General features: G+C 56.4%; 1 protein-coding gene across 5 annotated transcripts in view; it reads right to left on the bottom strand.

Annotated features, from left to right (window-relative positions):
* Positions 1-27,336, bottom strand: part of SMOC2 (SPARC related modular calcium binding 2) — a 168,671-nt gene that overhangs the window by 99,015 nt on the left and 42,320 nt on the right. For all 5 annotated transcript variants that reach the window (XM_086708324.1, XM_086708325.1, XM_086708329.1 and 2 more), the window contains exons 2-4: positions 22,570-22,741; positions 11,988-12,094; positions 9,505-9,604 (exon numbers count right to left, since the gene is read on the bottom strand). In XM_086708324.1, the coding sequence (XP_086564450.1) occupies positions 9,505-9,604; positions 11,988-12,094; positions 22,570-22,741 (379 nt within the window). The remainder of the gene's footprint in view (positions 1-9,504; positions 9,605-11,987; positions 12,095-22,569; positions 22,742-27,336) is intronic.

The raw sequence follows: 27,336 nt of genomic DNA, 5'->3' as shown, positions 1-27,336 counted from the left end.
CTTAGCGAATCCCTCATCTTTCCTGGATGTAAGACTAGATGTTATATACCCACTGCGCACAGAACGAAACAGCGGGAAGGATCGCCTGACACGAGACGGCGATGGTTTTCCATACACGACTTCAACGACCACAGACTTTTGGTACGTGCCTGAGGAACCAGGCTTTAGAGTAATTGCAGAGAGAAACGCAGAGCTTTCTGCATTTTTTTTTTTTTGCTTTTTTTTTTGTTTCCTGCATTTTTAGCCCCTGCCTCAGTTTGCCCTTCCTATGGACTTCCAGGTCCCATGGGGAGTACAGTGTTCACAATCAGGGCTCGCTTCCAACGGGCGAAGGTGACTCGCCCCCCCTGGATTTTCCCGGGTTTCCTTGCAGGTGACACCGCACCACCTGGAATACGACGCGGCCCTGAACCCCACCGGCCCCCGAGAGGGCGGCGAGCGCTAACCTAACGCAGGTTTTCGTGAGGCTGGGCCCCTGGGGAGGCCAGCAAGGGAGCCCCTCTGTCTGCAGCAGCCGCCCCCGGGCCCAGGACGGAGACGCCTGCGGGCCTCGGTCCCAGTGGACAGTGGGGGGGGGGGGGGGGGCTGTGCGGGAGCCGTGACAAGAGTGAGCCCTGTCCCCTCCAGGCTGACGGAGCCACGAGTCTTTTCTGAGCGCCTCAGATTTGGAAAGGGCCTGGTCCGCCACACTCCTCGTCCCCACAACCTTGGGCAAGGACAGGTCGAGCGGCCCCTGACCAGCCCCCACCGCCACCAGGCCATCCTTTAAGGTTGGGCCATGCCCAGCAGGTGGGGGTGGCCCTGGGGACAGTGCTGGGCAGACAGAAAGCAGAAATGAGCTGCATTTGGGGCCCTGCGCCCTGTCCCCCGGCACAACACGACCCCCTGAGCCCTGTCCCCCGGCACAACACAAACCCGATGGCCCAGGAGAGCAGCATCGGTCACCCTGGGCTACGAGGGCCCCTCTGGGCCACAGCCATGCCAGTCGGTGGTCACTGGTGGCCAGAGGGCCAGGTGACAGCTCCGAGCCTCCCCGGGACTCGCAGGGCGGCTCCCCTCATCACCCGTAACCCTGCCCCAGGGAGGTCCTGGGGCCTCCTGCCCAGACTTGGGCCCCACCCGAGAGGGTGGGGCCCAGGTCGGTCCCAGCAGCCACAGCCGAACGCTCGCCACCAGATGCTATCGTTCCCGCCTCAGACACCCCGGGGTCCGGCCACATGCTCTTTCCGTCTCAGGTGGCACAGAGCCGGTGACAGAGACAGGACCCCAGCAGGACGTTCAGGCCGCTTGGAGGAGACGCCGAGGCAGATACCGTGTCCCTTGCCCAGAGACAGCGAGAGGCGGCTGGCCGGGCGAGTGTCACCGCCAGGAGCGTGTCACCTGGAAGCTTCCTCGGAAACCAGACACCCCACCCTCTCTCCTCCGGGCCGCTCCGCGGACAGAAACTTGAGGACCGCGCTCCGCACAGGGAGGCCCGGCCCGTGCCTTCTGCAGGCCTGCTTATTACGTGCCACTGTCCTCGTCACATCCCCGTGTCTGCGTCCAGGCCCGGCCGGGCCACGGCCACCTCCCGTTGCTCGTTTGTGTTTCTGTGGCCAAGAAACGAAGCCAATCGACCCGTCTCCTCTGAGCGAGCCTGCGGCCAGGCCCACGCTCGCCCCGCGGGACGGAGTGCAGGTGGCGCTGGGGTGGCCTTCCTGGGCCTCGTCTCCTGTGCGGCGAGGCCGGTCCGGACTCCCGCGTGCAGGAGCGTCAGAGACCAGGAACGCTCTGAATGTGCCGTCTGCCGGGCTGAGCGCCGACGGTCCCGCAGCTGAGAGCTTCCTTCTCTGCGACGGCAGAGGAGGGGTATGTAAGTCTTTCTTCACACAGCCCGAGAGAATCCTTCTGGATTTATCTTCCGTTGGCGTCCATGTAATGCCTGTGATGTCTGTTTCCTGTGCTTCCGTGTATGCTTTGGAGTCTCAATTTCACGCACGTCAGCGGGTACGTCGCTGGCACAGAGCCCAGCGGCATCGTGGACGGCTTCCGGGCACGGGAGCTCGGCCGCCGCACACACAAATAAGTGCCATAAAAATAAGTTCTACTTGTTCAAAAAAATTCAAAAGAAAACACACATCCTTGTTTGTTTTTGCATAGAATGTCTCTGGAAGGACACAGCCACTGGGGGTGGGACGCAGACCTCGCGACCATCACTCTGACAGGACCTCTTGATTTCTTTCACAGTTTTAGTAAATATTAGAAAACACGACAGAACAGCCATTGAGGCACAGGTGTGGAAAAGGACACCGTAAAGTGCTAAGGTCGTGAAAGCCTCAATTACAAACTAAGCACCGTATCAAATGTACAGTCAAGTACAACAATCGAGCAGACTGTAACACAAAAATAAAAACGCGATGGGGCACCTGGGGGGCTCAGTCGGCTGAGCGTCCATCGACCCTTGATTTTGGCTCAGGTCACGATCTCACGGTTCGTGAGTTCCCGCCCCACCTTGGGCTCCGTGCTGACAGTGCGGGGCCTGCTTGGGATTCTCTCTCCCTCTCTCTCTGTCCCTCCCCCACTGTGTTCTCCCTCTCTCTTTCTCTCTCAACATAAGTACATAAACATGTTTTAAAAAATAAATTAAAAATGCAAGTATCAGATACCTGAAAGCACTCTTTTTTTCCCAAAAGGAAAATTAACAGCAAAAGCATGAAGTATTTTTCCAAGAAGGAAAAGTAACCACAATAAAATACCATCAGCACGTAGTGGAATAATTCAATACCAAGTCCAAATTCACAAGGAACGGGTGAGCAGACCCAAGGCAGGGCCCTGAGAGGCCCCCAGCGGGGACGGGCAGCAGCCAGCCAGGCCCCCGCGGCCACCGGGACTCTGCACGAGGGGCCGGGCCGCGGCCGCTGCTGCCCAGAGCCCACCGACCCACAGGTCCTCAGACTGAGTCTCAGGCAGCCTGCGGAGTCCTGTTCGGTGTAAAAACCACACCACGTGATCCTCTCCTTGAATAGTTGGCTTCGGCTGTATCCCATGACCACTTGCACCTCACCAGGGATGTAAAACAAATTTCCTCAACGCTTCAAAACCAGTCACAGGGGTCCCCGACGATTTATATTTTTCTCTGAAACACATCTTGGTGAGTGGCGTCTACACAGCAGCCCGGCAGCCCAGGGGGGCCGGCTGGTTTTCGCGCCACGGCAGGGCGAGCTCCCTCCGGGTGTACCTTCCCCTCCGTTAAAGCCGTCTGTGCATACGGTCCCTTGCCAGTGTGCACCGAAACATTCTGTTTTGCTATCATTTTTGGGGAAGAGGATTGTTAAGCCTTAAGAAAAGGCCATTTTGAGGGGGGGAAGGGGGCTCCTTCTGATCGGTGACCTTTCCAATTCACACAAAGCAGCTCTGAACTTGCATTTCTGTACTTTTCATAAAGAAACGCTTCAGAGACGTTAGCAGCCAGCTGCAGCTGTTGATTTCAATATTTGGAAACTCGGTTGTGCTGGATATTTCCTTCAAATTCCTCAGCTGCGCAGGGTCCTTAACTTAGTGCCAGGGAAATTCGTTAGTGAAAAACGAACAATTAGCTTCTATGAACGTACTGCAAATTTTCAGAAATGATTAGCACAGTCACAGAAATGTGAATTTCCTCCACTCCAGGCAGAGGCCAGAACGGCAGGCGCTGTGGACAAACGGGAGGAACGCAGCCCCGCCTACCATGTATCACGTAGACACACTGAGGGGCTCCACGGAACCCCACGTCCTCTGGCATTCGCGCCTGGGCCTTTGCAAACCCAAACGTGTAAGCTGCCCAGGTAAGTAATCGGAATGTGTGAGTGCCGTCGGCCCCAGGAAAGGACCATGAACTTACTCCTTCCCGTCCGGGGAAAAGCAAAGCCTCTGATAATTGACACGGAGGGAGAGATGACACTTGTCACAAAACCTGCCAGGAAATAATCAGGGCCGGAGAGGTGGCTTTCTGTCCCGAGCCACAAGAAGGCGCTGGAACACGGGGTGTGGCGACGTCAGGTTGAACAGGATCTCCGTCCTGCACTCGAGCTCTCTCCCCATAACCCACCCTGGTGCAAGACGGGGTGGGGCGGGCGGATCCCAGGAGGGCCTCAGTCACGGTTGCGGGATGTCTCCCCTCCACGCCCCTGTGTCCCCAACTCTGCAGCTGACTTCAAACACATACCTCAAGCTGAGCTACATACAAAGATTCTGGGGGTACTGAAATATGAAGAAATCGTGAACACAGGTTCAGCTTACAGGGTCTCAAACTGCTTTGTACTCTTGCCGGGAATAAGCTCTTGGCCACGGGGCACAGTTATGGAAGGGACGTGAGATAAAAAACCCTGAAGCTATTTCCAAATAATAGCGAATAGGCGAGCTACAAAAATCCTCCCTCGGAGAAAAGTCCTTTGTCTCTGACTCCTACCCGGCCCCCAGCAACGTTACTCTTCAAATCGTTAGAAGGAGGAAAAGAACACATCCTTACAGAATAAATACAAACCAGCGGTGTTCAGATGGAGACACGTTGACCTGGCCGCTCACCAGCACAGACGACGGGGGCCACGCTCAGCGCGTTCCCTGTCATTTCCTTCACCTCCAGAGCGTCCCCGTGCAGGGAAAGACCCTGTGCACAAAGCTGTCTGCAGACCCAGGAGTCTCGATCAACAGGCCAAGGCGAGCTATAAATCCCCAAGCCATGAGTAAGGAACACCCGCCTTCCGGCAAGCAAGGCCTGGAGTGCACCTGGATGCAGCTCAAAGACAGCTTTTTGGTCCTCAATACTTCTCAAGGCCATATGCTGCCTGCCACGGACATTCACGCTCTCCGCATGAAGGGAGAGACCTCCCACCACCCTCCAGGCCTGCCTCCAGCGCAAGATCCGCGAAGAGGAAAGCAAGAAGCAGGAACCATCCAGAATAAATGGTGGGAACAAGACCGTTCCGCTCCCTTTTTATGCCAGACTTTCCCAGAACGATCTCTCCCTCACCTGTCCACCCCTGCCGTGTGCCTGCAGCTCCTGGCCCGAGACCGCGTGTCTGCAGAGACCTCAACGCCACACGCACCTTACCTGGCAAATCCTCAACAGATAAATTAGCGATAACAACGAACGGATTCCTCGGGAGAAAGGTACGGCTGGACGTGCCCCGTGAGCCCTAAGCTACGGGTCACGCACACTACGATTTACTGAAGCAGAATCTTAGTACTGCGTCGGGGGTTCGCCAGGTTCAATAATCCAGTCATCGGGAAGGGGTGCCAACTGGGCAGAAGGGCCGGGGCCACCGCATCCCCTGAAGCCTCTGCCTCTCGCAGCCTGAGCACCGCTCACCCGGCGGCCGTGGCTGGAAACACCAAGCAGACCACCCACTAGCTGTGACAATCTGAGCGGCGTCCTCACCCCAAGGGACCATCCTTGACCAGAGCTGGTTATAGACGGCAGGTCTGCAGAAGTAACACCGAGGTGTTAATGTGGTTGGGGGGCCGCAAGTAGCCTCCTGCCCTCCGAGAACCTTCGACAGAACCTCCACGTGGCCGTGGATTTCCAACAGGGACTTACACACATTCTCAGCAAGGCGTTCAAGGCCCATGGACTTACATTATTGCACGTGGCCGAAAATGTGGGCTATGGAGGCAGAAAGACAGATTTAAGTCCTAGCTCTGTCCCTTAAAGCACGGAGGCCTTGGGCACAGTCCTCACCTGTAACATAGAAGGTAAGCCCACCTCCCACCCAGGCTGCTGTGACGCCCAACACACGGCGGGGCCCCATGAGCGGCGGCCACCAGGCCTGCCACCCCCCGCTGTCCCAGAACATCGCGGAGGGCAGACGCTGAGGCCATTCGTCCCCAAATCCTCATCCACACCTGTCCCAGCCTCCCTTCCCACCTCAGTGCGGCCGTCCTCACAGGGCTCCCGAGGCATCTAAACCCCCGCCCTTTCCCCCCGGAAAGATCCTCCGGGAGATGTGTGACCTCACGAGGAATTTAACGCACTTTAACTTTCCACACCTTTTTAAACCCGTGAAATCCTGCACTCGTGCCTGAAAGAACACAAACACACCGGCAGAGCACGACGGGCTGTTGTCAAAGACGCAGAGAAACAGCTTCCGGGCAGGAGAGAGAGTCCCCACGTCCAGCCCCCTTTCCAGTCAACACCCCTCTCTGCACCTGTAGTCGCCGTCCCGGCGGTGTGATCACCCCTTCCTCGTCTGCCTCTGCGGCTTCCCACCCGAAGAGGCTTCTCCAAGTGCCAGGGGTGAGTTTTGTCTGGTGTTGCATTTTAAATGGACCCGTGTGCCCTGTGTTTTGGTGCGTCCACTCGGGACCACGCTGCAGCCCCATGTCGGCACGAACCGAGCGAACCACGACAGGAACCACGGACATCCAGCCACTGCCCGGATTTGGTGGTTACGGCAAATGCTGCCGCGGACGTCCTGGTGCCAGTCTCTGTCCTGCCGCAGACGTGAGTGCTTTTCTCCGTAGCCGCTCTGCGTCCTGCTGCCGGCACGGGAAGGGCACGTGGGTTCTGCCCCGGTGGCTCCGGCAGCCATGGGAGGTTCTGTGGTTCCATGGCCTCGCCGGCACGTCACGGATCACTTTTTCTTTGCGGCTAACGGGGTGGTGTGTGGGGACCCGACTGTAACGTTCACGTGCGTTTCCCTGCTGCGTGAGTCTCAACCCCATCTCCCGTTCACTGGCCATTAGCTTCTCTCCTTTATAACGTGCTGCCTGCTTAAGGCTTTGGACCACTTTTGACTAGAGTCGTCCCATTTTTCTTATCCATTAACAGGAGCCTGGGTATTCTGTATTAATGGCTTAAAAATACATGTTAATGGAATATGTTTCTTTCGAAGGTCCTCCTGGGAGAAGGGAGGAGGAGGAGGATCGGGGGCAGGGGCTCTCATGTGCCGCCGAAACCTCGCCAACACGCGGATGTCTGCCTCCCTCCGCTGCGGCCTGCCTCCGTGGTTGCGCGTGTTCACGACAAACACACACACGTGCACGTTCTAAGTGACAGTCACTCTTTGTGGCTACGTTTTAAATCTCTTCTCCCAGTGTTTACATTTTTATAGCATGAACTTACAGGATAAGCCTGGTGTGAACTGCAGGGCCAAAGATAATTGTTGAACACTGAGGCTAACCCAGTTTTAGTAAACCGGGCGGGAGCCACGGCCATCGTTCACAGCCGTGGCTAAGGGACCCTAGCCATGAGGCACACCAGCTACGAGACCAGTGGAGAGAGGGGGATACACGCGGAGAGGGAGTCCCTGGCTGTGTGCAGATGAAAGCTTGGCCCTCCGTGGTGCGTGTCAGTGTCACGGCCCCGTGCAAAGCGCCGCCCTATCGCCCTGCCGTGCTGCACGACCTGGGAGGCTCTGTCAGCATCTGGGAAGAAGTTAAGCCACGCTGTGGAAGAGTCCATCATAAACTGTCCACGTGTGTGTGTGTGTGTGTGTGTCTGAGCGTGACCGGGCATCGCGCGTGCGGGCGTCGGCTCCCGCATCCGGAAGCTCCCTGGTCTGACTTTCTCAACAATCCCCACGACCTGCGGAGCTTCTGAGCACAACACCTGCTCTCCACGTTCACGTTTGTGCAGAATAAGAGTGCGGCTACGGCGGGGGGCTGACGGGCCTTTTCCGCAGCTGCCTGGAAGTTACTCAACGCACCAGCGGCAGCCGCAGGCGTGGGGCCACTGGCCTCTGGCCAGGCCCCCTGAGGTCACAGCCCCAACCCCGGGGAAGTGGAAAGGACGCTCACCTGCAGAGAGAGGGTCTGAGAGGACAGCCGGCCCCGTCCTCACCCCAACTCTGCCCTGAAACACGGGGCTTTTCCTGCGGTTCCCACACAACACACACCGGACTTCTGAGCAGACTGTTGTCCATCATCCATCCCGTGGACCAGAAAACCCACACGGGCACTGAGAAAACGGAGCACGTCCATAGAGTCAAATTATAATTACCGATGCCTGCTTGGAAAAATACGTCAGCGCCCAGTACAGTGGTTTGATTCCAAAAACAAAGGACTGTTTGGAGAATGTAAGAAATTCAGCCGATTCTGTACATAAAGACCTTCCCGATAAAGATCTTTCAGACGCAGCTTAATTTTTCAAACGGTACCACTAAAATCACAGAGAACAGGCATCCCCCGGCTTTCTCCTTTGTACGATAAGGCTCAGTGCAAGCCGGTGCCACACGCCGGAGGGGAAGTAAGTCTGTGAAAGTACGTCCCAGAGCGAGGGACACACACGGAGGCCGACCGTGTGCATTCATCCCCCCCTTACTCCACGAGTCTGCACAAGAATTATTAGGTGCAAATGTTAACTCGCTAAAAATATTTGTCAGCAACTTTTAGCTCTTGGATAACAAAATAGTTATTTGAAATAAATATATTTTAATTTCGCATCATGCACACCCCGTGGCTTTTAAGCGATGACCAGTCACTGGAAATATTAGGTTTCGTGTCGCTGTTAATTACAGACGTCATCAGGCTGCAGCGGTTATGAGTTCTGGCCTGTGCCTTGGCTGCTGGTGTAAGCGTCTGAATCATGAGCAGAATTCCTAATTAGAAGATGCCTGACCTTTAAATAAAAAAATGAGTCTAGAAGTAAATCCTGAACGCAAACATTTCAGTATTTTACACGAAAAATCAGGACTAGGCTCTGTCCTTTATTATCACCGTGGCTACGTTCTACTACACTCTAATCTAGGGACCGTGATGCAAAGGTCACGGGGCCCCTTCACAGATGCGCCGATAGGTCCTCTCGGCCAATTAATCACAACTCAAGGGGCGACTGGGTGGCTCAGTCGGTTAAGCCTCAGACTTATGGTCTCACAGTTGGAGCCCCGCGTCGGGCTCTGTGCTGACGGCTCGGAGCCTGGAGCCCGCTTCGGATTCTGTGTCTCCCTCTCTCTCTGTCCCTCCCCTGCTTGCACTCTGTCTCTCTCGAACATAAATAAACATTAAAAAAAATTCTTTTCAAGTCACAACTCAAGCTGAAAAACATTCTCAAATAAAAATGACGTGAATCATTTATATCATTTTCGGTAAAATATTAGTGGAAAACGGACCATTCTGTTAAGTTACTCTCCTGCCGGTAAGATTACCTTCGGTGCGTTAGCTCTCTTATGAGTAATAAAGCAACACAAATAAACCATCTGGGGACGGACCTGTGAAGAACGGTCCTCTTTCTCTTTGCAAACGTATACACATAAAACCAGAACTTTCCTTTTTCGTTTTTGCCAAAGAAAACACGTGGGGATTTGCACTGCTGACTGCAGCCCTTGTGGTCGTTCCTAAAAGACTAAGAACCCTGAGTCGAAGAACCTACCAACCTTCAGACCAGGGCTTCGGCTGGGAAAGCCTCTTGAAACCCTTTTCATCCTGTTTTAGGCTCTGTCGGCGACACGAGCCCAGCGCCCGCTAGCCCTCACCACCACCTACACTGCATTTCTTCCGAACCACGAGCACACAGGCGTGGAGGGTCAGGACACGGCGCGCGAGGGCACCTACCGGGGCACCGGGGCGTCTTGTGGGCCACGGCCGTGCCACTGACGGGCCTCCCGTTGGGCGTGACGCACCAGCAGTATCCCGTGTAGCTGTGACACTGCACCTGCGGGACGGCAGGACAGGGTCAGCTCACTGCCGTGCTCGAGGTGGCCCCACTAGGAGGCCACGTGCCTCTTACCTGGCTGCATCTGGACACAGCGGCAGACGGGCGGCCCCGGGACCCAGGGGTTTGTACGCGACCCAGGAGCTTCTGCCGCGCACGCTGGCTCGCCGCCTCTGAGACGAGCCCCAGCAGTCCCGAGACAGGCTCGGTGTCTCCCCACTGCGCCCAGACCGCGATGAGGAGGGAGGGATGGCGTCCATCCCGCCCCCGAGGTCTCCCCAGCATCCTGCCCACCTCCGAACCCCGGGGTCTCCCCAGCACCCCACCTACCCCCCGGGTCTCCCCAGCATCCTGCCCACCTCCCCTGCCCCCCCAGGCCTCCCCAGCATCCCTCCCACCTCCCCTGCACCCCCAGGTCTCCCCAGCATCCCTGCCCCCCACCCGGGTCTCCCCAGCATCCCACCTGCCCTCCAGATCTCCCCAGCATCCCTACCCCCCACCCAGGAATCCACAGCATCCCACCTGCCCCCCTGAGTCTCCCCAGCATCCTGCCCACCTCCTAGCCCCAGGGTCTCCCCACCACCCCACCTACCCCCCGGGTCTCCCCAGCATCCTGCCCACCTCCCCTGCACCCCCAGGTCTCCCCAGCATCCCTGCCCCCCACCCGGGAATCCACAGCATCCCACCTGCCCCCATGGGTCTCCCCAGCATCCTGCCCACCTCCGAGCCCCAAGGTCTCCCCACCACCCCACCTGCCCCCCGGGTCTCCCCAGCATCCTGCCCACCTCCCCTGCCCCCCCGGGTCTCCCCAGCATCCCTCCCACCTCCTCTGCATCCCCAGGTCTCCCCAGCATCCCTGCCCCCCACCCGGGTATCCACAGCATCCCACCTGCCCCCCCGGGTCTCCCCAGCATCCTGCCCACCTCCTAGCCCTGGGGTCTCCCCAGCACCCCACCTGCCCCCCTGGGTCTCCCCAGCATCCCTCTCACCTCCCCAGCATCCCTGCCCCCCACCCAGGTATCCACAGCATCCCACCTGCCCCCCCGGGTCTCCCCAGCATACTGCCCACCTCCTAGCCCCGGGGTCTCCCCAGCACCCCACCTGCCCCCCTGGGTCTCCCCAGCATCCCTCCCACCTCCCCAACATCCCTGCCCCCCACCCGGGTATCCACAGCATCCCACCTGCCGCCCTGGGTCTCCCCAGCATCCTGCCCACCTCCGAGCCCTGGGGTCTCCCCACCACCCCACCTGCCCCCCGGGTCTCCCCAGCATCCTGCCCACCACCCCTGCACCCCAGGTCTCCCCAGCATCCCTGTCCCCCACCCGGGTATCCACAGCATCCCACCTGCCCCCCCGGGTCTCCCCAGCATCCTGCCCACCTCCCCTGCCCCCCCGGGTCTCCCCAGCATCCCTCCCACCTCCCCTGCATCCCCAGGTCTCCCCAGCATCCCTGTCCCCCACCCGGGTATCCACAGCATCCCACCTGCCCCCCCGGGTCTCCCCAGCATCCTGCCCACCTCCCCTGCCCCCCCGGGTCTCCCCAGCATCCCTGCCCCCCACCCGGGTATCCACAGCATCCCCCTGCCCCCCTGGGTCTCCCCAGCATCCTGCCCACCTCCAAGCCCCGGGGTCTCCCCACCACCCCACCTGCCCCCCGGGTCTCCACAGCATCCCTCCCAGCCCCAGCTCCTCTCCCCCCCACCCCCACTCCTCCATCCACACAGACACACGCCAGAGAGGGCATCCCCTGCTGTCGGTGCCTCTGCCCACTTCTCCCCCACTCCAGCCCCTGCCAGGCCCCCGGAGGCCCAGTGATATAAAAGCACAGCGTTCATGTCACTATCGGACAGCAGATTGTTTGTTTCTCTGCGAAGGGCTGTGTTCGTTAGCCCCGCACTTCAGGGATTTTTGCCTTAATGGGGAACAGTGGTGTTGACAGCAAAGACTCGGCCACACGTAAGACAGAGAACTGGGTTATTTTCCAACTGACTCTGACCAACAAGGTGGGAGGAGAGTCACAAACCCGCCTTGCGCCAGGGTCACCGGCGGCCTGCGCCTTCCCGCACCTGCCCCAGGCGTGGTAAACTAGGACTGCTTCCCACGGAAGGCCCGGGGTCAGTGGGGCCCGCTCGCCTCCCGGAAGGGTTGGGCCAGGCCAGCGCCCAGGGACAGCGGCCGGCGGCACGGCCCCGACGTGGGCACTTGCGCCGGGACGGGCCTGAGTGAGTGAGCTCACCAGTACCACCGCCAGCGGTGACAGTCAGCCCCGCCAGGAACTCCCTTCCCAGCTGTGCACGGGGGCCCCCAGGGACACCCCCTCCCCCCCCCCCCCCCCGCAGCTGGGAGCAGACGCTGCGGGGACCGGACGGGGCCAAGGGCCTCACCTGGCTGTAGGTGCCGTCGTCGTTGCATTCCGGAATAAACACCTGCTGCAGCTCCTTCCGGGCCTGCTCCTGGGTGTACTTCCTCTCGGCCACGCACCTGGACACGTCTGCGGGGAGAGCACAGCACACGCACCAGTTACACAACTGGGACCCACGAGCGCGTGAGCCACCGGGCCACGTGGGGGCGCGGGGCCGCAGCGCCCCCGGCGGGAAGGTGACGGGGGCAGGTTTTCTCTGCACTCGATGAGCGAGGGAGCCGAGGCTCAGAGCAGCCGCTCTGCCCGTCCTGCTAAAAGGCAGGTGCTGCCTCCTGGGCAACGAAGAAGCTCCGGCCGTGGCCGGCTGCAGGCGGGCTCTCTGCGGGTCCAGGCCGCACGTGGGGGCCCTCGGACACCGCGCCGGCCCAGGACACCCGCCCCACCTGAAGACCGCCTCGGCGGGACCTGCACAACGGCCCTCGCGTGTGTCGCACTGTCCCGGGGTCTCAAAGCGATACCAAGGTCCTGCCCCCTCCAGCTCCAGGAGGAAAATCTGACAGCACGTCAGATGAAAAGCCGAACACCCTCAGCCCGCCCTCCGCTCTGTCCCAGACTTTCAGGTGTTGGCATTAGCGATACTGCGGCAGAGCCTGATAAAAAGCACCCAGTTCCTACTGCTCCTCAGGAAGCCGTCTCCTGAGACCCAGTAAGTCGGTGAGAAGGGAAGCAGCTAAAAACACCGAGTGCGTCTCGTCTCCTTCCGGACACAGACACCCTCAAACCAATCACGGGCACGCGGGTGTGCACGAGGGACGTGGCGGCTCGTGAGCGAGGCCGCCGTCCCCTCCGCCACCCCCCCAGCCCACACCGGCCTGCGTGCGACACGGGGGCCCGGCGGGCAGCGCCTCCCGCTGCGGGCCCCAGGCCTCCCGGCATGGGCTCCGGGGCACGAGCCCCTTGGACACCGCAGCACGGCGTGCGTGGCCAAGCACCGACGTGCGTCGCCCACGGGCCTCTCGCCCTCCGACACGCCACCACAAGTTCACGCTCCCTTCTTTGGGTCGCCGTGCGATGTAGCTCATGTGAGTTTTAGAGCTTGAAAAGACAGGCTTTCTCCGTGTTTCTAAAGTGTTTCCAGATTTATTTTTTTTAATTTTTTTTAATGTTTATTTATTTTTGAGACAGAGAGAGACAGAGAGAGACAGAGCATGAACAGGGGAGGGGCAGAGAGAAAGGGAGACACAGAATCCGAAACAGGCTCCAGGCCCTGAGCCGTCAGCACAGAGCCCGACGCGGGGCTCGAACTCACGGACCGTGAGATCATGACCTGAGCCGAAGTCGGACGCTTAACCGACTGAGCCACCCAGGCGCCCCAAGTGTTTCCAGATTTAAACAACAGGCTGTCTCGATCTGAAGGGGCCTCTGGACTCCGAGAGCCGCTTCTTCAAACGTGTGCCCTGGCCAACAGCTTTAGATGGCGACTTCTCATGGTCTGGTAGCAAATCCTGCTGGCCCTGACTGCGTGCCCTCTGGGCGCCTGCTGCGGGGCTCGGGGCCGCAGCCACGGCCCCAGCGGCATCGGCCTGCTGAATACAGACTCTGCTGCTGAACATCCCCGTCCCCGGCTTCTGCGGACCCCGGGCCGCCAGCCGCGCCGTGTGTCACGGGCATGCGTGCTGCAGAAGACCCTCTTCCCTCCAGGCCGGTGCTCGTGTGTTGATCTCCGCTTTGGCCTGGCCAGCCGGCACTCGGCAACATGTGGTTTTAATGCAGCCTGTGTTTTAGCTGAGGACAAATCACCGCTTTGCTGGACTTGTGTCCTCATGTTTTTAGCACAACCTGTGGTTTGACCGTCTAAAAGGAAAAGCGACAGGAGTTCCAGCTTGCACGGTCTCCACCAGGGTCCCGATGGAATCGCAAATCATTTCTAATACTTGAACTATCGTGGAACGTGCCAAGAGAGCATACATTTTCCAAACAACGTGTGGGCCTCGTTCCTGGCCTGGATGCACTTCCTTCAAAGACTCTGCGCTTAGCGCTGATCGGACGTCCTCAGACAGGCAGCGCTCACGTCTGACGGAGACTAAATTCCAAGTTTTCGTCTGGCACATGGCAGGCTGTGTAGTCACAGGAAAGAGGACTCTGAGGCCCGGAACGGCCGAGTCGGCATCAGATGTCCCCCGAAGTGAAGTCCGTGACCACCTACTGAACGAACGTGCCATCCGTCTCCCACCGCCGGCCTGGTGTCCCTTTCCTAGATCTTCTGAATGACGGTCTTCACGACTGAGCAGGGTCTGGACGGCACCCACCAGATCAATGCTCCTGAAATATGCAAAATGCCAGGGATTTCGCTCAAAATTAGTCACGCCTCCCTTGTGCTCTCTTCAGCGTGTTACTTCCTTCATCGTGGTCGGAACACTTCACAAGAGACCCACTTCCTCAGCAAGCGCTTCTGGGTTCCACGCGCCACAGAGCGCTACAGGTGATCCCGCATCGCTGACACTCTCCGCCGCAGCCGTAAGGTCACGTTAAACCCCTACCTTGTTAACGTGTACACGCTCGGGATAAATAGAACGCCCCCCTTTACAGAAATCCAAGTGTTCAGCCCAGCCCAGCAAGATGCGCGGCGAGGCTGGATGTTTTTCTGGCCGGTGACTCGGTCTGGAATGGCTACCGAGTGGTTTTGACTTTCAGCCTGGTGCCGTGTGCTCTCTGAGGTCCAGACGCCCTCACGGCTGTGTGCCCATGCCCGGCACAGGCTCGGCCCGGGTGAGGTTGGCCTCAGGGCAGGGGAGCCGGATGAGCAAAGGCCACCAGACAAAGGAGGCACACTCTCCCTGGGCGGTGGCCTCAAAAATGATGGCCCTATGAGACACTTTTATTTTTGCTGGCATCCAGTGAAGGCAGACGCGGGATTTCAAAGGTTGTACTATTTTATCCACCCATAATTTCAAAGGCCAGACTCCGAGGAAAATGGAGGACTCGGCACCACCACGCTCTTCGCATAAATAGAACATTCTGTGCCTCCTTAACGTCGGTGGGTGTGCGGTGATGCAAGACCAGAAGGGCGAGCAAGGCGCCCCGTCCACCGAGCCACTGCCGGTCGGCAAGGGCAGGGGTGCCCTACGTCCTCCGGCACCACTCCATGACCGCAGCGCTCTGGAGCCGGAGGGGGAAGGAACAGAGTTTCCCTTTTACATAAGTGTTATCGTTTCAAATGCAGAGAGACAGAAATAAATTATAATAGGAAAACCTCGAGTACATGCTTGGGGCTGCCAAGCCATACAGGAAAAAACCTACATGCGCTGCAAGCTGTTGCAAGAATGTATCGAAGTATTCGGAGTCTGTGCAACATTTGTACAGGAGACGACCGATCACAACCATCTGCCGGGTAACTGATAACCGCGAGCATCAGGGCATCAAACGAGACCACGGCGCAACCGTCACCACGTCTCCTTTACGGAGTCTGAGTGCCACGCTCCCGGGCCCGGCCGGTGCCGCGCTGACGCTCCCGGCTCTGCTGGTGAACCAGCGCTGCGGGAACACGCGTGTGGGTGGAGCACAGGGAAGACCGTTCTTCACGCCACATTCCAAAGAGTCTTGTGCTTCTGATCCCGGCTGGAACGTGCGAGCAATGATGCTGCTTCCCGTCGTGTCTACTTTAGTCCGCAAGGAAAGACATTTCTAACCTCAGACCTGTTAGAACGTCATAAAAGAGTGAAGGTGAACGTGACTGGCGTAGGGTTTCTGCAAGAGAGACGCACAGATGTGACGAAAGTCCTAGGACACCGCTTTCTGCAACGGCTACTTCAGGTGGCCTGCCTGTGGGAAGGAAGTACAGCTTCGACACGGCACGTAGCACGAACAAGGACCCCGCCTGAAGACTGGATGCAGGAGAGAGTCACGTGTACACACACGTGCACGCACAGAGGCACCTGCACACACACACACAGACAACTCCCTTGCTGTCAAGTTCCTTTTAGAACAATGCACGATTGATTTCTCCTCTTGTCTGGTGGCCCAGAGGTTTTTACTCACCATCTGTGCACACAGATGCACACACGCACACACATCTGTACACATACACATGCGTACATGGGTACACGTACATATATGCAGATACACAGGTGCACGTGCACACACAGATACACACACAATACACACCCACACCCACACGCAGGTACGCAGACACACAATACACACCCACATGCACACGCACACACAGATATGCACACACACAACACACCCACATGCACATGCACACACAGATATGCACACACACAACACACCCACATACCATCTGTGCATACAGATGCACACATATGTACACATACACATGCATACATGGGTACAACGTACATATATGCACAGATACACAAGTGCACATGCACACACAGATACACACACAATACACACCCACATGCACACGCAGGTATGCAGACACACAATACACACCCACATGCACACACACACAGATATGCACACACACAATACATACCCACATGCATACACACACACAGATATACACACACAATATACACCCACATGCACACGCACACACACAATACACACCCACATGCACACACAGATATAAACACACTATACACACCCACATGCACACGCACACACAGATATGCAAACACACAATACACACCCACATGCACACACACACACACAGATATGCACACACACAATACACACCCACATGCACACGCACACAGATATGCACACACACAATACACACCCACATGCACATGCACACACAGATATGCAAACACACAATATACACCCACATGCACACGCACAGATACGCAAACACACACAATACACACCCACATGCGCACACACACACAGATATACACACACAATATACACCCACATGCACACGTACAACACAATACACACCCACATGCACACGCACACACAGATATGCAAACACAATACACACCCACATGCGCACGCACACACAGATATGCAAACACACACAATACACACCCACATGCACATACACACAGATATACACACACAATATACACCCATATGCACACGTACAACACAATACACACCCACATGCACATGCACACAGACACGCACATATACACACATATGCACACACAATACACACAGCTACCTATACATGCACACAAGAACACAAGCATATGTACACATACACATATATATGCACACATGTGCATGCACAGATACACACATGCACACATACACACAGATACACACAACACACACACAAAGATATACATGCACATGTGCACACTAGACACACACACATGCATACACAGATAGTCGTGCACACATACACATTCCACACATCCCGCGTAGATTTCTTTTACAGAAATCTCTGTTTTGTTGAAGAAAATAATAGCAGGCTAAGAGCTGACTTAGCGTAGCCGAACCACACTCTGGGACCGGACGCTTGCTGTGGGTTCACAAAGCCTCCTGGTGAAGCTACAGGAAACACCCAGACGGCTCTGGCCTCCCAAAGGCGATGCCCCTGAAGTGAAAGGAGCCTGTTTCTTTACACTCCGCGTGTAAATCAAGGCTTGTTAGGGGCCTTCTCATGATTAGGAAAATGGTTGAACAGGAAGAATTCTTAGTGTTCACCTGGTCCCACCGCCCTGTTTTAGAGACGAGAAGGCTGGTGTGGACATGCGGCCCCAGCCAGCCGGTGAGAGAAACCGAGGCTGAGTCTGCAGTTCTCACACCTGAGCGGGCTTCAGAGCACTGGGAAGTGTGCAGGGCAGGCGCTGGGACCTCCCGGCACCGCCCCACCCCTCGGGGGCCCCGATGTCCGCGTTCCCAGCACCCACGTGGACAAACAGGCAGAGAGGAGAGGCCAGCGACTGTGGAGGAGTCTCGGGCTGCGGGGCGGTTACGCCACATTTTTAGCAAAACTAACGGAAAGGTAGAGGGCGTTCAGAGACGCCAACACCAAGCCCAGCGGGGGTGAGCGACGCCCCCGGGCTCCGCAGAAATCCTCGGGGACGACACGCCCCACTCACGCTGCCCTGCAGGTCGCTGCTTCCCGCTGGGTTTCCGGGACACAGGTGCCCAGCGCTTGGGTTGCCCTCCTGGGGGTCTGGCCGCTCAGAGCCCAGTGTCAGCGAGAAGTCCCTCCGTGGGCAGCCCGTGGACCGCACGTCCACAGAGGGAGGCGCTGGGGCCACCAGGGTCTGTCCCCATCGAGGCCGCGGGCTCTGCTGTGTGTCCCCCATCGTGGGAGGGTCCCCGGTGCAGCTCACCAGCTACGAGGTAACACTCCCCAAGGCGCCACCCCAGGTGGCTCTTCCCACCGCCACCAACGGGCCCGGAGGGACCACGGGTCTCCGCAGGGCTGCGGGGAAGGTTCCGAGCAGGCAGCCGTGGCGGGAGACCTCTGCGGAAGGGCCAGCAGGTTTCCCCAGACAGCACTGTGACCCGGGATTTGTCCCGGCAGGGACTGACCACGGACGGAGGCCCCACAAGCACGTGTTCTGGCTTCTACTCACAGTCGCCGCTTGTCCAAGAAAACCCTGCGGGTGTGTGTCCCTCGGGGTTCATGCAACACGATCGTCATGAAGAACAACAACCACTCATCCGTCCGTCCCCGACGTGGGCACGCACTTCTGCCTCCGCACGGACCTTGCCAAGGCCCCGCACGTCCGGCCCGCGTGCCGTGTGCTCACCGTGGCGCGGGGAGACCGTGGCCTCGCTCAGCCAGCCACGACGAGGACCACGAGACACTGGCAGCAAACAGGAACGGGGAGAGATCGGGAGCATTTTGTAAGCACGTTCCTTTTCTTAGAAACTCCTCGGGCCTGGAATCCCCGAGACGGCTGTTTCTGTCACGTTTCCGCTATGACTTTGCTTCCGGAAATCCCAAAGTCACTCCAACGCCTCCTGACGTTGGACCGTTCCTCCTCGTTTTCTGGCTTTTTCATTGGATGCCAGAAATGTTGTCGAAAAGCAAGACAGCCCCAATGGACTCAGATCAAAGGGAAAATATTAATGTGTTTGCTAAGCTCTGAAAACCCAAACTCCACATAATTTCTAAGAAAATATGAGAAAAATCCATCGGTGCCAACCACTGCATTTCTATTCAAGGGCAACACTTAGACCATGACATCAAATGCATAAAATATTTTAATCCAGCTTAATGAAACGTGGACTAAAACATTTTAATTGTTTTCAAACCAGTACATTCCAAACAGGCCAGTGGGACTGCCACCCACCCAACGTCCTCAGAATATGCGGTTGCCCATCTGCCAGACTGGCACTATTTCAACCCCAGGGACAATGTGAGAAAAACCCAGACGGCTGTTTGTAGCACGTGAAGCGGTGCAAGGGGACCTTCGGTCTCGTGCCCCCTCCTTCCCGTTCGGAGACGCGAGCTTCTGACCCGGCTGTGCTGTCGAATCTGTCGTACGCGTGCCCTGAGAGGGACGGAGGCGGTATCATGACTTCCCCAGTCCGGCAGGATTCCTGTCTCTGGCCCCTGTCCGCACCGGGGCTCCCTTTTACCTCTTCCCACTCCCCGTGAACCGTTTCCTCCCTGTTGGAGCCCTGGGCAGGGGAACGGCGTTGGTAAGCGATGGCACAGTTCGCCAGTCTGTACGAAGGAGCCCATCCCCTGGACGGGGGCCGATCGCCACCGTGAGCCGCGATCCAGGCGGAAGGCTGCTTCCGCAGGGACGGTCCCGTCGCAGCCTGGAAGCCCCTTTCCAGGGCAGCCCCCAGCGCGGCACAGGTTCCCGTCCCCTACAAGGTGAGGGCTATTCCCAAATCATGCATCATGCGTATCAGGGGTGCATGACGCCCGGTTATTTTAAACAAACGTGTGACTAATAATGTCGCTGTCAATAACCTTCATATTCACTACCCTTGCCAGCTGAAGCACCAAACAGACTTGACTTTGAAATCTACGGGCATCCGTAGATTTTTTTTATTTTTTATTTTAACCCCTTGGATTTCAGTGGAACCAGCTTTTGTGAAGTGAGTTTTATGTCTGCTCACTCCCCTTAGCACATTTTCTGTGTCACAGATTTGTGGTCTGAAATTGGTTGAGGGAAGTGAATGAGAATCCCAGCCAAGGGAATTTCCCAGAAAACTTAGGCTGGATCCAAATACAAAGAGGGGAACGATGACATTATCAAAAAGGACACACGTGTCCAAAAGTGGCCCAGCACAGATGCCACGGTGGACAGAGTGGAGCCGAGTCAAGGGCTCTGGAGAGCGACCTCGGGAGGTGTGGACTCGCAGGCCTTTGCGTCAGGTTTCCACCCAGGGAGGACAGGGGCCCGGGCCCTGGTCTAACTAACCCCTCCAGGTGCCCGCTGGTGATCGCTAAGGCAGAGACTAACCCCGGCAGCTCCCCCGTGGCCTTCCGGCAGAACAGCTGATCAGGGTCATCTACAGGAACGTGGCACGAGAAAGCAGCATTGACTCAAACTTTACCACCGCCCCCACAGCATGCTTCCGCGGGCGAGGCCAGCACAGGCGACTGCCTCTAGAAGCTTCCCTGAAGACCAAGTCGCCTGATATTTGAATCTATTCCTAAATCGCCTCTTCTTTCTCAGCACAGATAACTGACGTGTAAAACTATAATCGAGGCGTCCAAATTTTTCTCAGTTTGACGAGTTCAGAACGAGAGTACAGAAATTAGACACAGAACAGAGAGGAACAGAACTCCTCACGCGGGTGCTTTCCTTTGAGGCCACTTTTCCGTGAGACGTGGTCATGCCGTTTCTGGCCAGGCCCACTGCAAATCACTCTTTTAAGTTCCAGCACAGTAAACATGCAGTGTTATATCTCAGGTGCACAATATAGTGATTCTGCAGTTACACATACCCTCGGTGCTCATCGCGACCCACGTCCTCTTTACCCTCTTCCTGCTCTCCCCCCCCCCACCACCTCCCCTCCGGTGACTCAACTGTGTCCTCTGTAGTTCAGAGTCCGTTTCGGGCTCGTCTCTCTTTCTTTTTCCTTTGTTCATTTGTTTCCTTTCTTGCATTCCACATACGAGTCAAACCCTATGGCGTTTGTCTCTCTCTGCCTGGCTTATTTCGCTCAGTATGATACACTCTGGCTGCACCCATGTCGCTGCAAATGGCAAGATTTCATTCTTTTTGATGGCTGAGTAATATTCCACTGCACACATGCCACATTAGCTTCATCCATTCACTTATCAACGGACATCTGGGCGGCTTCCATAATCCGGCTGTTGTAGATGATGTCGCTAGAAACATTAAGGTGCACGAATGCCTTGAACTGGTGTCCTTGTATTCTCTGGGTAAATACCTAATAGTGCGACTGCTGGATCTTAGGGTAGTTCCGGAACCTCTGAGGAACCTCCATACTGTTTTCCAGGGTGGCTCCACCAGTTTGCATTCCCCCCCAGCAGTGCACGAGGGTTCCCCTTTCTCGACACCCCAATAACTACTGGTTCCTGAGTTGTCAACGTTAGCCACTCTGACAGGGGTGAGGTGGTATCTCGGTGTGGCTTGAGCTGTATTTCCCTGATCGTGAGCGACGGTGAGCATCTTTTCATGTGTCGGTTGGCCATCCGGATGTCTTCTTTGCAGAAGTGTCCGTTCGTGCCTTCTGCCCATTTTTTAACTGGATTATTTGTTCTTAGGGTGTTGAGTCGCATAAGTTGTTTACAGATTTCGGATGCTGACCCTTTATCGGATATGTCGTTTGCCAATATCTTCTCCCATTCCGTAGGCTGCCTTTTAGTTTTGCTGATTGTTTCCCTTGCCATGCAGAAGCCTTTTATTTTGATAAAGTGTCAATAGTTTATTTTTGCTTTTGTTTCCCTTGCCTCCAGAGACGTATCTAGAAAAATGAAAATCATCTGAATCCCCGCACAACTGTCCAGACACCGTCTTTCCTGGTAAAAAGCGTATGAGGGGCACCTGGGTGTCTCAGTCGGTTGGGCGTCCAACTTCAGCTCAGGTCATGATCTCACAGTTTGTGGGTTCGAGCCCCGTGTCGGGCTCTGTGCTGACAGCTCGGAGCCTGGAGCCCGCTTCGGATTCTGTGTCTCCCTCTCTCTCTGCCCCTCCCCTGCTTGTGCCCTGTCTCTTTCTGAATGCAATTCTGTTGGGGCTCAAAGCATCAGCATACTCTGCGGAGTCAAACCCTTCATTAACACAGGAAGTATTTCAGTGTTTTCTCGGAGCGTGCTAGTTAAATCTAAATCTGCTTCTTAAATCAGGATAATCAAAAATTTCACGTGTAAAATCAACACGAAAGAAATCACCATCGACCCCACAGGTGCTGTGCGATGTCCCCCTGGCTGGAAGGGGGGACAAGACAGGGCTGATGGAAGCAGGATTAACTTCGGTGAGAATAAAACACTCAGAAAGTGTTCTGTGAAACGCCGATACGCGTGTGTCGAGATGGCACCAAACAGCCTAAGAAAAGAGCACGAAACAAGGTAAAAGGTGCCTCTGCCCTTGAGTCCCCGAAATTTCCCTCCTTCCTGACACAAACCTGGAATCCCTGAGTTTTTACGCATAAAAACGTAGCGAAGATGAGAACAACCTACTCGGCCTTACGCTTAGCGGTTGATCCGCCAGCCTCTGAGCGAACGATCAGACACGGCTCACCTCTGCAGTTGCCCCGGTAAGCGATCTCCAGCTGAGGGTCCTTGCACTTGGCACGCTGGAACTCGCAGCGGGACAGGAAGGTCCGGCCGTCAGACGCGCACAGTGGCTTCTGTGAGGAACCCGCACACGCCAGCTGGCAGTCCTTGTCCTTGTCTTGATCCACTCGCAAAAACTTGGGGGAGGAAAGAAAAAGAAGCCAGACAAACGTAAAGAGGCGTTTCTGCAGAGCAGCGGGAGACGGACGTTGGCCTGAGGCCACCGCCGATCGCAACCGACGGCGGCCAGAGACATCGCGGGGGCCCGAGGACTCTGAGCCACGGGCCAGCAGGGAGGTCGACGGCCCACGGTCTCCAAGCCAGCGTCTGCGGCTGGATCCCGGAGCTCCGGACTCAATGGTGCATGACACGGTCCATCCCGCAGTGGGATGTGCGGGAAACCCGCTTCACCTCCATCGTCCACGCGACCGGGATTTTAATCTGTAAATTCACTCGCTAGTTCCCTCCCGCGTGCGCCACGTCTCATGGTCACCCTGGAAGTTAAGACCGTAAGGAGGGCACCGGAGGAGCCAGGAGGCGGTGGCGCCTCACCACCTCCCTGTCCCAGCGACCCCCTCCCGCGTACTTGCTCAGATTATGGTTTTCTGAATAAACGCCCGGGCCCTGGGGGGGCTGCTCGCTCCCGGGACACGGGGCAGGCCCAGCAGTCAGGGGTCTGCCCGCCCGGGGCCACAGGGGCTGCGAGCCTGGGACCACGCGAAGGAGCCAGTGCAGAGGGCCCGGCGGCCCCCCAGCGCCCGCGCTCGCAGGGGCTCCCCATCCCGCATCGGCTCCTGCTCACATCCCGACGCGGCATCACGGAGCCCACGGTGCCCTCCAGTGGTCCGGCTGCCCCCACGCCGGCCCTGCGCGGACGGTCCCACTGCAGGCGGCCCACCTCACGCCTGTCCAGCGTGGGACGGCTTTGTACCACGGCATAAACGGCACCTCCGGGCGCCCGTGGCCACTGGCGCATCCCCCGCCCCACGTGGGGTTTTCTCTGGTTTGTGAGCACGAGCCCCGCGCTGAAGGAAAACGCCGGGGGCAGAGCCGCGGTCGTCACTGCCTCCCGCGGGCACCGCGTACGCGTGAGCAGGTGGACGTGGCGTCGTCTGTCCCGGAAACACCTGCGGAGCCAGAGAGCGCCATGCTCAGGGCCTGTCCCCTTCAGAGTCCGCAATGGGGGACACGCGGGAATGGGTCCAGAAGCCCAGGGAGCCTCACCAGGAAGAGAAAAGCAAGCGGAAAGGCGTCGCCGCTTTCCCGGGGGTGTGCAAAACGTGCTCCTGTGCTCAAACCTGGGCGAAGCGAGCGCGGAAGAACATCTGACTGAATTCTGGCCGCAGAGTTTCTGGGCCCGGTCGTTCCGCTTTGCCCAAAACGTGTTTTAACGTTGCGGCCCCCAGAGGTGCGCCCGCCCCCGGGGGCCACCCAGCTCCTGGGAGGTGCCGACGCGTCGGCCTGCTGTCCCGGAGGGAGAGCGGCCCCCCAGAAATGTCACCCCCAGCTTCTCGGGGCTCTGTCCCTGCCTCGTCCTTCCGCAAAGACAGACCTCCTCTCACACCACACAGCTGGGCCCTGACAGTGTCGTGTGGGAGAGACAGACAGACAGACAGAGACACAGACACAGAGAGACACAGAGAGGCAGAGAGACAGAGACAAGACAGAGAGACAGAGACACAGAGAGACAGAGTCAAGACAGAGAGACAGACAGAGACAAGACAGACACAGAGACAGACACAGATAAGACAGAGAGACAGAGACAGAGACAAAGAGACAAAGAGAGAGACAGAGACAAGACAGACAGAGACAGAGACAAGACAGAGACACAGAGAGACAGAGAGACAGAGACAAGACAGAGAGAGAGAGAGAGACGGAGACAAAGATAGAGAGAGACACAGACAGAGACAAGTCAGAGAGACAGAGACAGAGACACAGAGAGACAGAGACAAGGCAGAGAGACAGAGATAGACACAGAGACAGAGAAAGAGACAGAGAGACAGAGACAAGACAGAGAAACAGACAGAAACAAGACAGACACAGAGACAGAGAGACACAGATAAGACAGAGAGACAGAGACAAAGAGACAAAGAGAGAGACACAGAGACAAGACAGAGACACAGAGACAGACACAGAGACAGACAGAAACAAGACAGAGACAGAGAGACACAGATAAGACAGAGAGAGACAGAGAGAGACAGAGACAGAGACAAAGAGACAAAGAGACACAGAGACAAGTCAGAGAGACAGAGACACAGAGAGACAGAGACAAGACAGAGAGACAGAGATAGACACAGAGACAGAGAAAGAGACAGAGAGAGACAACACAGAGAGACAGAGACACAGAGACAAGACAGAGACAAGACAGAGACAGAGACAAGACAGAGAGTCAGAGAGAGACAGAGACAAGACAGACAGAAACAAGACAGAGACAGAGAGAGAGACAGAGACAGAGACAAAGAGACAAAGATAGAGAGAGACACAGAGAGACAAGACAGAGATACAAAGAGACAGAGACAGAGAAAAGACAGAGGGACAGAGACAAGACAGAGAGAGAATCAGAGAGAGACATAAACAAAGACAAGACAGAGAAAAGACACAGAGACAGAGACAGAGAGAGACACACAAACAGAGAGACAGAGAGGGACAGAGAGAGAGAGAGAGGCAGACACAAGACAGAAAGAGAGACAGAGGCGATGTAGAAAACAAGGAGCACAGGTGAGCCTGTGAGATCTCAGGACCAGCCCCGCCACCAGGTACAATAATTAAAAAAAGCCTAGTATTCGGGCATTTGGAATTTGACCATAATTCTTGATAATTTAATGCTGCAGAACTAACAATGGAGCCATTCTTTGTCAGAAATAAGAGAACACACACTTCACGCACATGTCTCCCCCTTCCCATTTTTAACAGCAATTATGTTCCAAGGAGACAGTGCATTTACCGGGGCTGTGTTCTTCAACAAGGCCACGTAAGGGGAAATAGAACAGTCCTAGTTTAAAGAATTCACTGTTCACTTTTTTAAGTTCATCTATTTATTTAGAGAAAGAGAGAGAGAGCGGGGCGGAGCAGGGAGAGAGGGAGAGAGAATCCCGACCAAGCAGGCTCCGCAATGTCAGTGCAGAGCCCAACAGGAGGCTAGGTCTCAGGACCAGGAACCACGAGATCACGCCCTGAGCCAACATCGAGAGTCGGGTGCTCAACCCACTGAGCCACCCAGGCACCCCAAGAACTCACTCTACTAAAAGAACTTGGTTGAGGGTCTTCAAACTAGTTCAGATAAAAGGTAATTTGCCAAGTTTAGAAAGGAATCAATAGGACCTTGAGCGACACTATTTTAAGGAAAACCTCAGAGTTGCAGGGGTCCCCATGTCATTTATCTTTACAAAGCAGTGCTGTGTGCCTGACGGCAAGGACAGCGGCAGGGGTGCCCACGCCGTGTCTGTCCAGACACCGAGGGAGAGATCCTGCAAGGACGCCAGACAGGTCAGATGCAAATGGGTCAAAAACGCGGTCTATATTTTGATTAAAGCAAGGGTGTAAGCCGGAGGGGAAGTTAGAACAAGATCCAACCATTAAAGGAACGGGTTAAAGCATCCCTTAAGTCTGCATACGGATGGATCCTCCCACAGTGAGATTGATTCAAGACTTCTTTCTACTGTTTACGCTATGGCATAACATCAAGAAATACGTAGGTCTCCAGCTGTAAGATTCGCAAAAGCATCAACTTTCTAACCCGGAGGCCGCTAGGCAGTGAGTTTAGCTCCTAAGTGTGTTTGCTTCCTCTGCAGACGAGGTTGACCCTAGGGATCGGGCGGGAAAGAAGCACGGTCAGGGGGTGGGGATGCCTGCACACCGCTGGCTGGCGCATCAGAGGAAGTAATTCTGAGAGCAACTGAAGGACAGGTGTGGGAGGTCACAAACGCAAGTCCGTTCTAAGGAACAACGTCTCCGTTTTCAGCCCTGAGCCTTCCCTGCCATTAGCAAATGAGAGAATGGAAACCCACGATGCCGACGTGGAGATCTCGTAAAGTCTATGACTTGCGCTCAGGGGGGAAGGGAAGCACAGCCCACTGTAGGTGTTTCTCCCAGAGACACTGCAGTTGCGTTCACTCACCCGTTCATTCATTCATTCATTCGTTCCCTCGAAGTAATATAAGCCAATTCAGATGCAGCTTTAATTGAACTTACCTAATAATTATTCAGTCACTGCTAACTATCTCCTCTCATCTCCAGGAAGGTGGGGCTCAATGGAGGGCCTGCCCCTGTAGAATTTACAATTTAGAGGGCAGCAAACCTGGGACCACAGACAGTCACCGTGTCATCTGGGACACACATGATCACTAGGTCCTCTGGGACCACCCGTAATCACCACACCATCCAGGGCCACCCGTGATCACCAGGTCAAGAGAAAGTATCAGGTTTCTGAAGGAAGAGTCAGGAAGAAAATGAAGGGTCAGTCCTTCTCTCAGGGTCAATGCAGAGGGGTGCTGTGACAGGAGGACCCAAGATGGGGTGACAGATGTGGGATGGGGTGATACAGAGGCTGAGGCCACGTGTGTGAGCAGCAAACCCCAGGAAAACTCTCCACCCTGTGTGGGACCACCACAGACCTCTCAGGACTTGAAAGCAGCCAGGGGAAATGCAGTCCCCACAGCCTTGCTGAGACGCTGGGGCACGCAGGTTCTAGATGCTTCTTATGGTTGGGAGTGATGTGGAAACACACTGTGAT

Source organism: Puma concolor, chromosome B2 (assembly GCF_028749965.1).
Source record: "Puma concolor isolate L17-30 chromosome B2, mPumCon1.1.hap2, whole genome shotgun sequence".
In the NCBI taxonomy this organism is placed as follows: domain Eukaryota; kingdom Metazoa; phylum Chordata; class Mammalia; order Carnivora; family Felidae; genus Puma; species Puma concolor.
This window is presented reverse-complemented; position numbering and strand designations above follow the sequence as displayed.